This window comes from Sus scrofa, chromosome 11 (genome assembly GCF_054392235.1).
Source record: "Sus scrofa isolate SSC_HxYL_T2T_F1_AM1 chromosome 11, Sscrofa_HxYL_maternal_Yorkshire_Landrace_v2.0, whole genome shotgun sequence".
Lineage (NCBI taxonomy): Eukaryota > Metazoa > Chordata > Mammalia > Artiodactyla > Suidae > Sus > Sus scrofa.
In genome coordinates this window covers 26106171-26118887 of record NC_139393.1, presented here as the reverse complement: position 1 = coordinate 26118887, position 12717 = coordinate 26106171, and the positions used below count along the sequence as shown (strand labels likewise).

General features: G+C 43.3%; 1 protein-coding gene and 1 long non-coding RNA gene across 5 annotated transcripts in view; both read right to left on the bottom strand.

Annotated features, from left to right (window-relative positions):
• MTRF1 (mitochondrial translation release factor 1) overlaps positions 1 to 12030 on the bottom strand; it is a 35401-nt gene extending 23371 nt beyond the window's left edge. The window contains 5 exon segments of one of the 4 annotated variants that reach the window (NM_001243580.1): positions 1372 to 1463; positions 7944 to 8369; positions 10296 to 10385; positions 11709 to 11882; positions 11977 to 12030. In NM_001243580.1, coding sequence (NP_001230509.1) covers positions 1372 to 1463; positions 7944 to 8361 — 510 coding nt within the window. In that variant the 5' untranslated portion in view covers positions 8362 to 8369; positions 10296 to 10385; positions 11709 to 11882; positions 11977 to 12030. 4 annotated transcript variants of the gene reach the window in all.
• On the bottom strand, positions 5136 to 7454 carry LOC146398600 (uncharacterized). Its single transcript, XR_014819601.1, has 2 exons — positions 6919 to 7454; positions 5136 to 6610 (listed from the first exon to the last, which is right to left on the bottom strand). It is a non-coding gene; the product is annotated as an uncharacterized LOC146398600 (long non-coding RNA).
• Positions 12031 to 12717: the final 687 nt, after the last annotated feature.

Here is a 12717-nt window from a genome sequence, read left to right as displayed (position 1 = left end):
CTTGCTCAGTGGGTTAAGGATCTGGCGTTGCTGTGAGCGGTGGTGTATTTATTTCCCAGACGCGGCTTGGATCTGGCTTGGCTGTGGTTCTGGCGGAGGCCAGCAGCAACAGCTCCGATTTGACCCCTAGCCTGGGAACCTCCATATGCCACAGGAGCAGCCCAAGAAATGGCAAAAAGAAAAAAAAAAAAAAAAGAAAGAAAGAAAGATACAAATGGATTTATTTACAAAACAGAAATAGACAAACAGAAAACAAACCTATGGTTACCAAAAGGGAAGGGGGGGGATTAGGAGGTTGGAAGTAACATAACATACTAATATTTACAGGACAGATAACCAACAAGGACCTACTGTGTAACACAGGGAACTATACTCAATATTTGGTAAAACTGAAAGGGAAAAGAATCTGAAAAAGAACACATGTATACGCAGGTATAATGGAATCACTGTGCTGTACACCTGAAACTAACACAAAATTGTGATGCGACTACACTTCAATTAAAAAAAAAAAGGAGTTCCCATTGTGGCTCAGGGGTAATGAATCTGACTAGTACACATGAGGATGCAGGTTCAATCCCTGGCCTCGCTCAGTGGATTAAGGATCTGGCATTGCCATGAGCTGTGGTGTAGGTCACAGATGAGGCTCAGATCCGGCGTTGCTGTGGCTGAGGTGTAGGCTGGCAGCTGCAGTTCTGATTAGACCCCTAGCCTGGGAACTTCTATATGTCACAGGTGTGGCCCTACACAATAAAAAAAAAAGAGCCCCTACTGGATTCCTAGAGTAGGGAAGACTGAAGGTAGGAGGAGAGCAAATATGACAAAGAGCAACATGGTACATAGCACTGTAACTTCATTTTGTTTCTTTTTCTTCTTTTTTTTTGCTTTTTTAGCACTGATCCAGTGGCATATGGAGGTTCTCGGGCTAGGGGTCGAACCAGAGCTACAGCTACTAGCCTACACCCCAGCCACAGCAACGCCGGATCCGAGCCTCATCTGTGACCTACACCACAGCTCATGGCAATGCCAGATCCTTAATCCACTGAGCGAGGCCAGGGATTGAACCTGCATCCTCATGTGTACTAGTCAGATTCATTACCCCTGAGCCACAATGGGAACTCCTCCTTACCCTTTACTATGAGGAATTAAGATGCTGTAACTTTTTGGAACCTCAGTTTTTTGGTTTTTTTATTTGAGTAGGTTTGGGGGTCCAGGACATTTTCACCCCTGGGACAATAAGATGAGGGAGAAAGGAAAAGGGGAGGAGAGCTCCCCTCTCCCATCTTCACCTTTAGCTTCTTGAAAATGGGCCTCTGCAGAATAAATCTGCCGGTTTTTATAAAAAACAAACAAACAAAAAAACCCCAAACATACCTCATGGTATAACATGTTGATTTTTTGAGCAATAGTTCGCTTTTCTTCCAATGCAAGTTCTTGTAACTGCTTTTCATCCTGTTTATTTAGACCTATGAACCATCAAGAGAAATAGTGGTAAGAATAAATTCTTATAGAGAAACTCTTAAATACTTACCTAATCTCTACCTACTAGGTTTTATTTTGATCATGTAAACAAAGGATTAAATGAAAGAAAAGTTAGGATGGGAGTTCCCGTCATAGCTCAGTGGTTAAGGAACACGACTAACATCCATGAGGACGCGGGTTGGATCCCTGGCCTTACTCAGTGGGTTAAACATCCAGCATTGCTGTGAGCTGGGGTGTGGGTCACAGACTTGGCTCAGATCCAGAGTTGCTGTGGCTGCTACAGCTCTAATTTCACCCCTAGCCCAGGAACCTCCATATGCCATGAGTGCAGCCCTCAAAAGGCAAAAAAGAAAAGAAAAGAAAAATTAGACTAGTTAAAGAAAGTCAAGTAAGTATTTGCTCAGTATGTTCAAAAAAACTCAGGCTGAAAACAAGTATGATCTTGGCCCAAAGAGCTGGTAATGAATGTCTGTAAGAAATTATAGACATCAGTGATTAATCAAAGTTCCAAAAAGGGACTGGCTAATTTAATGTAAATTGGAGTGACCCTTTCCTGCCTAAAGGTAGCAGCCATGGAGTTCCCGTCATGGTACAGTGGTTAACGAATCCGACTAGGAACCATGAGGTTGTGGGTTCGATCCCTGGCCTTGCTCAGTGGGTTAAGGATCTGGCGTTGCCATGAGCTGTGGTGTAGGTCACAGACGCGGCTCGGATCTGGTATTGCTGTGGCTCAGGTGTAGGCCAGTGGCTACAGTTCCGATTAGACCCCTAGGCTGGGAACCTCCATATGCCCCAGGAAGTGGCCCTAGAAAAGGCAAAAAGACAAAAATAAATAAGTAAATAAAAGGTAGCAGCCATTACTCAGCACACTGAGTAGTCTAGCATGGCTAGAACCTCCACGTCTTTTCAAGAGAAATCAGAAATAAGAATTCGAAAGTTTGAGATCTCCCAAAATGTTCATACTCAGTAAACATTTTTTAATTTTAATTTTCATTTTTTTAGGGCCGCACTTGTGGCATATGGAGGTTCCCAGGCCAGGGGTCGAATCTGAGCTATAGCTGCTGGTCTACGTCAGCAACACGGGATCTGAGCTATGTCTTCAACCTACACCACGGCTCAAGGTAATACCGGATCCTTATTCCACTGAGTGGGGCCAGGGATTGAACCCGAGTCTGCATGGATACTAGTCAGTTTCAATTCTGCTGAGCCACAAGGGAACTCCAGGAAATATTGTTTAAAAACACCATGTGGGTCCAAAAACCCCACAATTTTGCAACCTCTGCTGTTTGGAAAGAATGGTCCTTTTTAGAGTATTTCAAAGCAGAAAGTTAGACCATGGAACTCTAACAAAACAAGTTATCAGTGAGGGGTGGCCAAGCATGATGGACCCCATAACATTTGACGCCAATGTTTCAGATACCTAGAGACCCCGTATGTCAGGGGCGATGTGCACTAATGAGGTAGAAATTTTCGAGTCTTCATAATAAAGAAGAAAACAGAAAGGAAGACCCATAATTATGAAGGAGAGAAGGCTCATTAAAATTCTTCTCCGGCCATAGAAGTCAGTGAGTTCTGGTGGGATTCTATGCCTCGTTTCCGCTTTTAATAATTAACATTTACTATGTGATAAATACTCTGCTAGTTGCTGGGGACACAGGATGAATAAAACCTGATTTAGGCCTCAAGTGGCTCAGGCTGATGGGAAAGGCAGACATGTGATTACAGTATTTGATATAGGTAGTGCCATGGAGGCATAAAGGGTGGCTTAATCCAGGCTTCAAGCCTTGAGGGAGGTTCCTAGATCAAGTGCCATCTGAACTTAATTCTAATTCTGGATCATCTGTTGTAGAATTATAATATCACTACTGGCCTCACCTTGGGCACATAAGTCTCAAATGGGAACCTGGCTGACATTACTCAATAGAGCTATCTGCTGGGGCAAAGGTACCAGAAAAACCTGCTGATTTGCAATCATATAATATTATTTGGGGGGCTTATTATTACTATTATTTTGCCTTTTGTCTTTTTTAGGGCTGCACCTGCAGCATATGGAGGTTCCCAGGCTAGGGGTCGAATCAGAGCTGTAGCTGCTGGCCTATGCCACTGCCACAGCCACAGCCACAGACACGCAGGATCCGAGCCGCATCTGCGGCCTACACCACAGTTCACGGCAATGCCGGACCCTTAACCCACTGAGGGGGGCTAGGGATTGAACCCGCAACCTCATGGTTACTAGTCAGGTTCGTTACCACTGAACTACGATGGGAACTCCTGGGGCCTCTTATTATTTACTGAACTGTAAAATCCGATCTAATTAAATTTCATTGTATCAACAGGCTTAAAAGTCTATTATATCCTACGTTTGGCGCTATGAGAGAGAAAAATGAGTAAGACACAGGTTCTGCACTTGAGGAACAGACAATGGGGGAAGGAGTTAAAGTTAAGACAAATACATAAAGGATTAAAATACAAAACAGAAAGGTAATTTTACTTGTTTTACAGAAGGGAGTAAAGCCAAAGTATGACAGCCAAGCCGGACTTTGTAAGCAGACTGAACCTTAGGAAGGTGCGATTTGTGAGTTAAAAACATGAGTAAAAACATAGACAAGGAGATTCTCTTGTGGCCAGTGGGTTAAAGATCTGGTGTTGTCACTTGCAGCGGCTCAAGTGGGGGGAAGGGTTGGCTCCCTGGGCCCGGGAACTTCCATGTGCCTTGGGTGTGCGCCCCCCCCCACATCGCCCCCAAAAAAGACATAGACATGTAATGTTCTGAGTATATTCAGGGAATGGCAAATTGTCTATTTTGATTGGAAGCTGGATTAGGCAAAGGGAATAATATACTACACAGAAAGGTGGGGGCCGCTCTGCAGAGGCTCCTTTTTTTTTTTTTTGTCTTTTGTCTTTTTTTTAGTGTTGCACCCGTGGGATATGGAGGTTCCCAGGCTAGGGGTCCAATTGGAGCTGTTGCGGCCGGCCTATGCCACAGCTACAGCAATGCCAGATCCGAGCAATGTCGGCGACCTACACCACAGCTCATGGCAACACCAGGTCCTTAACCCACTGGGCGAGGCCAGGGATTGAACCCGCGACCTCATGGTTCCTAGTCGGATTCATTTCCACTGTGCCATGACGGGAACTCCATGCAGAGGCCCTTAAATACCAAACCAAGAAACCTTAACTTAAAGGCAATGGGAGATACTGGAAATTTAGGGTGGGAGATTAATTTTTAATTAATATGATTAAGCTTGAACTGAGACTGGGAAAGCTTAGAGGTGAGACAAGTTAGGAACCTACTGTAATCATCTGGGACTAAGATGTAATGAAGATATAAGCTAGGAGAGAACAGAAGGGGACTCATGCCAGATATATTACAGAGGTAACTATTGGACTTCAAATCATTGTGCAGTGGGTAAGAGCAGAGGCTGTGGGGTCTCTGATTCGGTTTAGAGCCTAGCTCCTCTCCCAAACTTTGGCATTTTAACCTCTGTCTCTTCATCTATAAAATACGAAAATTATGAATTCCTACTTCCTAAGGTCATCATGAACATCCAAATGAGATAATATTTGTAAATACTTAGCTTTGTGCCTGGCACATACCAAGACGTAATAAATTATCTAATCCAATCTACTAAGATTACACAGGATACAAGCACAGCTGAAAGAGGTTATGTCAATTTAATTTGGAAGCATTTAATTCCTATGATGTGCAAGGAACGTTCCCCAAACTAATTAACTACCAATTTGAGTGGCATTATGCAAAAGAGTAAAAACAAATCCCCATTAAACCTAGGTGACAGACCCATGGGATCACTAACAGAAGGCAGGAGAAGGTAGGGCTTTGAACATCCAAGACTTTACAGGTGTAACTGTGACTGGTCTTGACTTTGCTTAACACCTCTGCGGCTTAATGTAACAGGATGGAGTGCAGAAGAAACTGTATAAACTAAACTAAAAGCCAATAGAAAATCTGGATACGTGTTGGATCCCAAGTTAGTCCATTATACTGTTCTGCATATTTTGGAAAGTTTTCATAAAAGTTAAGGCAATAACAATATTAAGAAATACTAAAATGATAAATTAACACCTCTCACGTTATATACCTAATTAATACATATAGATCAATGGCTTAAGTGTAAGGGTTAAAAATATAAGCCTCTTGGAAGAAAACATAGATATAAATTTTTGTGACCTTGGATTATGCAATAGTTTCTTAGATATGGCACCAAAACACAAACAACAAGAGAAAAAAAAAAGATAAACGTAACATCATCAAAATCAGAAACTGTGGTGCTTCAAAGGATAACCACAGAATGGGAGAAAATTTTTGCAAGTGATCGATCTGATAAGGAAGCTGTATTTATACTGTAAAGAACTCTTACAACTCAACCACAAAAAAGACAACTCAATCCAAAAAAACAGGCAAAGGATCTAGGTAATATCCAATGGCCAAGAGGCATACGAAAAGACACTTAATGTGATTCATCAGGGAAATGTAAGTCAAAACCACAATAAGATACCACTTCACACCCACGAGGAAAGCTAGAATCAAAAGGGAAGATAACAAAGGTTGGAGAAGATGTGGAAAAATTGGAACGCTCTTTCCCTAGGAATGGAAGGTAAAACAGCACTGCCATGGTGGAAAACCAGTCCGGTAGTTCCTCAAAAAGTTAAGCATAGAGTTACTGCACAATTTAGCAATCCATGTCCACATAAAAATTTGTACACATAAGCTCATAACAGCATTTCATCATAACCAGTAAGTGGAAACAACTCAATCCAACAATTGACGAGTAGATATTTTAAAACGTGGTCTGCTCATACAATGGGATATAATTCAGCAATAAAAAGAAAGGGAAGTATGGAAACATGCTATAGGCGATCCCGCTGTGGGGCCACGGGATCACAGCAGTGCCTTGGGAGCGCTAGGATGCAGGTTCAATCCCCGGCCCGGCACAGTGGGTGAGAGATCCAGCACTGCCGCAGCTGTGGCTTGGGTCACAACGGCCACTCAGGTCTGATCCCTGGCCCGGGAACTCCACACGCCGAGGGATGGCCAAAAAACAAACAATGCCTCCCTCCCAGAAAAACCCAGAAACATGTTAAAACATAGATGAACCTTAAAAATATTAACCTGGAGTTCCCGTCGTGGCGCAGTGGTTAACGAATCCGACTAGGAACCATGAGGTTGCGGGTTCAGTCCCTGCCCTTGCTCAGTGGGTTAACGATCCGGCGTTGCCGTGAGCTGTGGTGTAGGTCGCAGACGCGGCTCGGATCCCATGTTGCTGTGGCTCTGGCGTAGGCCGGTGGCTACAGCTCTGATTGGACCCCTAGACTGGGAACCTCCATATGCTGTGGGAGCAGCCCAAAGAAATAGCAACAATAACAACAACAACAACAGACAAAAGACAAAAAGACAAAAAAAAAAAAAAAAATATTAACCTAAGTGAAAGAAGACAGTTACAAGAGTAACATATTGTATGATTTCAGGAGTTCCCGTCATGGCGCAGCAGAAATGAATCCGACTAGTAACTATGAGGACCCAGGCTCAATCCCTGGCCTCACTCAGCAGGTTAAGATCTGGTGTTGCTGTGGCTGTGGGGTCGGCCGGCAGCTATAGCTCCAATTAGACCCCTCCCTGGGAACCTCCATATGCTGAGGGTGCAGCCCTAAAAAAGCAAAAAAAACCCCCAAAAACCCAAAACCCAACATATTGTATGATTCCATTTATATAAAATGCCTATGAAGTTTCCATTGTGGCTCAGCAGGGTAAGAACTGGACTAGTTCCATGAGGATACGGGTTCCATTCCTGGACTCCATTGGTGAGTGAAGGATCTGGCATTGTCACAAGCGGTTCACACAGCAGATGCAATTCAGATCCCAAGCTGCTGTGGCTGCGGTGCAGGCTGGCAGCTGCAGCGCCAGCTCCGATTCCACCCCTAGCCTGGGGATGTCCATATGCCTCGGGGGGGTGGCCCTGAAAAGAAAAGTGTCTGAAATAAGTAACTATATAGAGACAAAAAGTAGATCAGTGTTTGCCTAGGGCTGGCAGGGATGGGGGCATTGAGATAAGATGGCTAAAGGGTGCAGGGTTTCTCTTTGGGATAATGAAATAATACCCATACCATACAAGCTCTTTGGTGGGGTAGGAACTGTATTTTTGTGTCCCCGGTATGAAGCACCTAGGACAGAGCTCAATATCGATCTAGTCAATAAATTAAAGTTTCTAAAAGTCAACAGTCTGTCTCACGAGCCCTAAGAGCTTTTTGGCAAGTACAAGGAGGACCTCGGTCTCTTAGGGGTTGCTCTTTAGTAGCTGAACTACTTCAAACACCCAGAGTACAGAGTCCTGTGCTTTCCAAGCGCAGAGCTTAGTGCTTGTAGGCTTTTATAAGGAATGAGTTCAATAGAGTTCAACTCAGAAAATAGATCCTGTACTCATACACACACATTATTTTTCACCTACTTTTACACATTGATTCTAATTCTTCAATGGCTTGTTCAGCCTCCTGAATTTCCTTGTAAATGACGGCAAGTGGTGCCAGCTCCGCATGCCGTCGATTCAAGGACCTTCGGTCCCCTTCAGGCGCAGAGATGTGCTGCAAACAACGATCAAGTGTCTGGTACTCCTTACTCAGGTCCTCCATATATTTCTGTAGTGCTTTATGTCTCCACTGCATCCTGGTATCTTGATGACAGTATCTCCTGGACCAGCTCTTATTTAACAGACGACAGAGAAGGTGATTCCTGTCCTGTCTAAAAGCCCCTGGCCTTGTGTCCAGATGCGTCTGTGTAAGCCGATGAGAACGGAGATGGACATGGCACTGGCGGTGACGGTGAAGAGATGGATGTCTACAAAGCCAAACATACAGGTGACGATTCATCTCAGCATCTGAAACAAAATAAACACAATTGGAAAAAAAAAATCAACTTCACGATATAAAAAGCGGGAAGGAGCCTCAAGAAATCTTGCTCAGTTCACAGCCTCGGTCAGCTCCAAACCCATCCGAAATTCAATAACCCACAAAAAGAAAATAACTCTTCAAACCTCTGAATTTAACATATTGAAATAAATGAAGGAGTTCCCGGTGTGGCTCAGGGTAATGAGCCGGACTAGTATCCATGAGGATGCAGGTTCAACCCCTGCCTCTGCTCAAGGGGTTAAGGATCCCATGCTGCCATGAGCTGTGGTGCAGGTCACAGATGAGGCTCGGATCTAGTGTTGCTGTGGCTGTGGTGCAGGCTGGCAGCTGCAGCTCCAGTTCGACCCCTAGCCTGGGAACTTCCATATGCTGCAGATGTGACCCTAAAAAATACATAAATAAATAATGAAGATAGCACTGTTTTCTACCCATTCAATACAGATGATTAACTAAGGCGTGAATAGAGAGTAACTAAATTACACGCAATACTGATATATTGATATATACGGATATATTTTCTACTATAAATATACTAATAGAATGAGTTAAATCTGCTATTTTCTAGAAAGTATCCAGAACCTGAAATACAACGGGTGAGTAAGCACTTGACAAGGATAAAATAACCATGCAAAATTTAGGTGGTTCACATATTAATACATTTCTAAGGAAGAAAGATTTCTTCTAAGGAAGAAATCTAAGAATTTCTAATCTGTTTTGAAGGAAATAGTATTTTTGTGTTGTTTTTTTTGTTTTTTTTTTTTTTTTTTTTGGTCTTTCTAGGGCTGCACGCAAGGCATATGGAGGTTTCCAGGCTACGGGTCCATTCGGAGCTGTAGCCACCAACCTATGCCAGAGCCACAGCAACGTGGGATCCAAGCCACATCTGTGACCTACTCCACAGCTCATGGCAATGCCGGATACTTAACCCACTGAACAAGGCCAGGGATTGAACCTGCAACCTCATGGTTCCTAGTCAGATTTGTTTCCACTGTGCCATGAAGGGAATTCCAGGAAATAGTATTTTTGTCTAATGCTTTTAGATGTCCAGATGCCCAAGGAAGTCAAGTAACTTCAGCATGATTATTCATTCCAACAGAGACAGAGCTGAGGCAAATGCAGGTTGCCTCTTCAGAGCTCAGTGCTTTTGTTCCCAGCTACGCAATCACTCTTCAATTGCTTCCCTTCTAGCCGAGAAGGAAGAAAACCTTAAACATTAACATACTAAGAAAGTAGAAAATTTGGTTAAAAAAAGTCAATGGACGTTCCCATTGTGGCTCAGTGGGTTAAGAACCAACTAGTATCCACGAGGATGCAGGTTCAATCCCTGGCCCCACTCAGTGGGAATAGGTCGCAAATGCAGCTTGGATCCTATGTTGCTGTGGCATAGGCCTGTAGCTGCAGCTCTGATTCGACCCATAGCCTAGGGACTTTCATATGGGTGTGACCCTAAAAAGACCAAAAAAAAAAAAAAAAAAAAAAAAAAAGTTCCCGTCGTGGCGCAGTGGTTAACGAATCTGACTAGGAACCATGAGGTTGCGGGTTTTGTCCCTGCCCTTGCTCAGTGGGTTAACGATCTGGCGTTGCCGCGAGCTGTGGTGTAGGTCGCAGATGCGGCTAGGATCCCGTGTTGCTGTGGCTCTGGCATAGGCCGGTGGCTACAGCTCCGATTCGACCCCTAGCCTGGGAACCTCCATATGCCGCGGGAGCAGCCCAAGAAATGGCAAAAACAAAAAAAAAGACAATGATGATAATTAAATGAAAAAAGAATAAAAAACAATATGTTCCCAACAAAGTTTTCAAATTTTTCTAGAGTATATGAAATACACGGGTTTACCCCATTCTAAGTTGAGGAAGACCTTTTTTTTGAAAAAAAGAAAACTAAGAAAGAAACATACCAAAGTGTTATGACGATCTCTAGTTGTGGGATTAAGGATACTTTTTGCTTGCTTTCTTTTTTTCTTACTTCTCAGTGTTTTCCAAGTTTCCTACAGGTACAGCACATAACTCTTTTATAATCAGGCAAAAAAAATTACTTAAAAAAATGAAAAGTTACGGGGGATCCTGTTGGCTCAATAAGTTAAGAACTCAACTAGTATCCATGAAGATGCAGGTTCAATCCCTGGCCTCACTCAGTGGGTTAAGGGTCCAGTGTTATTGCAAACTGCGGCGAAGGTTGCAGGTGTGGCTTGGACTTGGCATTGCTGTAGCTGTGGTGTAGGCTGGCAGGTGCAGCTCCAATTCGACCCCAGTCCAGGAACTTCCATACGCAAAAGGTGAGGCCCTAAAAACAATAAAAATGAATACATACATAAATAAAATTACAAGCTATGGTAAGTTCCCTGGTGGCACAGTGGTTAAAGGATCTGACGCTGTCACTTTAAACCATTGGTGCAGCCAAAAAAAAAAAAAAAAAAAAAAACACTACAGGTTTAGTGAAATTGGCTGTTTTCCTTCCTTTGAACAGATCATTGAAAAAGCTAACAAATGTAGGCGTTCCTGTCATGGCACAGCGGAAACAAATTTGACTAAGAACCATGAGGTTGCAGGTTCGATCCCTGGCCTCACTCAGTGGATTAAGGATCCAGCGTTGCTGTGAGCTGTGGTGTAGGTCACAGATGCAGCTCGGATCCTGCATTGCTATGGCTCTGGTGTAGGCTGGCAGCTACAGCTCTGATTCAACCCCTAGCCTGGGAACCTCCATATGCCCCGGGTGCAGCCCTAAAAAGGACAAAAAGACAGAAAAAAAAAAAAAGCTAACAAATGTACACAATAATTTTACTGAGTATAAAGGGGAAAAGATAAAGTGTTCTAATACTTTGCCCCTAAAATCCTGTGGTTCAAAGGTGCAATAAGGGTCAAAATTGATCAGAACCAACCTTTAATTGTCTACAGTGTTCCATCTATGCTACATGCATTCATATATTAGCTCCTTTGATCATTTTAAGTTTGCTATTTCAGAGAGTATTATTTCCTAGGAAATACACTATTTGGAATGGTCTCTAAAATATCCAGTCTACAGAGTTATACCGACAAAATTTAACATAATCACATTCGTTAATGTCCAACAGCCACAAAGGTTACAGTCCTCCAGCAGGAGTTTCTGTGTCTTCGCACAGTCTCAAAGACATCACAGAAGTGTTTCCATTTGCAAATGGAAAGAACGACGACAATAAAAAGGCAAAAAGATTTTTGTTACAACATTTCTAGCTAAATTTCCATTTTAGGCACAGTTAGTAGAATGAGCAGTTCTCAAGGTCATGAAACTGTGTTAAATAAAACGCAAGATGTTTATTCTCCATTATCTATACCTGAGCATAGCAAGTCTTCTCCATCACCCTCCACAGTAACAAGAGTAAGCTGATACTCTGGAAGGAACGCTCAGCCTCGGCAAGTGGGTAGTGATACTAAGCCCACACGAGAGCAGCACGTGTAAGCCACACCGTGTAACGCGGCATATGGAGTGATCCCATAGAGAAAAAAAGCTGGAGAAAGAAAAAAGACTTTTAGGATCAGAAAAAAGAAGTGAATTGTGAGTACCTTAAAAAACAACAAAAAAAGGACATTAGGTTTCCTTACCGAGGGAACCTTCTGGGATCCACTAGGTTTTCAGCCCTATAGACACCTGATCACTTTTACTTCCGGGTTCGCCACTTCCGGCTAAAGGCTTCCAGCCACCTTCTCCTCCGTCTGGGTTTTTCTCGGGAGCAGTAGTTCTTGGGTGTGCATAATAAACTACCAGAAGAAACAAAAGAGAAAAGTGGCAACGCGAGGAAAATTCCCAAGAGGCAACCAAGCCTCGTGCTCATCCGGAGTCGGAGTCCAGAGTGTAGGTTGCGATGGAGAGGGGAGCCGGCGAGCGGCAGCAGCTGTGCCAGAACATTGAAAGAACCGTAACTCCCCAGAGCGCCTCCCTGAGAATTCTGGGAGTTGTAGTTTATTTCCGACAGGGGGCCCCACCCCCAACGCCCTAGGCCGAAGGTGGAGTTTTGGTTTTCAACATTTTAGGCAAGCCCAGAAGAGATTTTCTACAGCTGTGCCTAAGAGATAAGTATATACAAGAATTTCTTTATAGATGGAGTCACTAGAGTAGCGATTCCTAATTTTTTAAAATGAGAATACCTTTTTATCATTGAATACTTCAGAGGTTTTTTCCATTGCTTGAGGAAATACCTAATGACTAATTGAGACTGTGCCTTTGTATTTTTAAAAATCATAACAGGGGAGTTCAGTGGAAACAAATCTGACTAGCATCCATGAGGGTGCAGGTTTGATCCCTGGCCTCCCTCAGTGGGTTAAATAAGGATCTAGTGTTGCTGT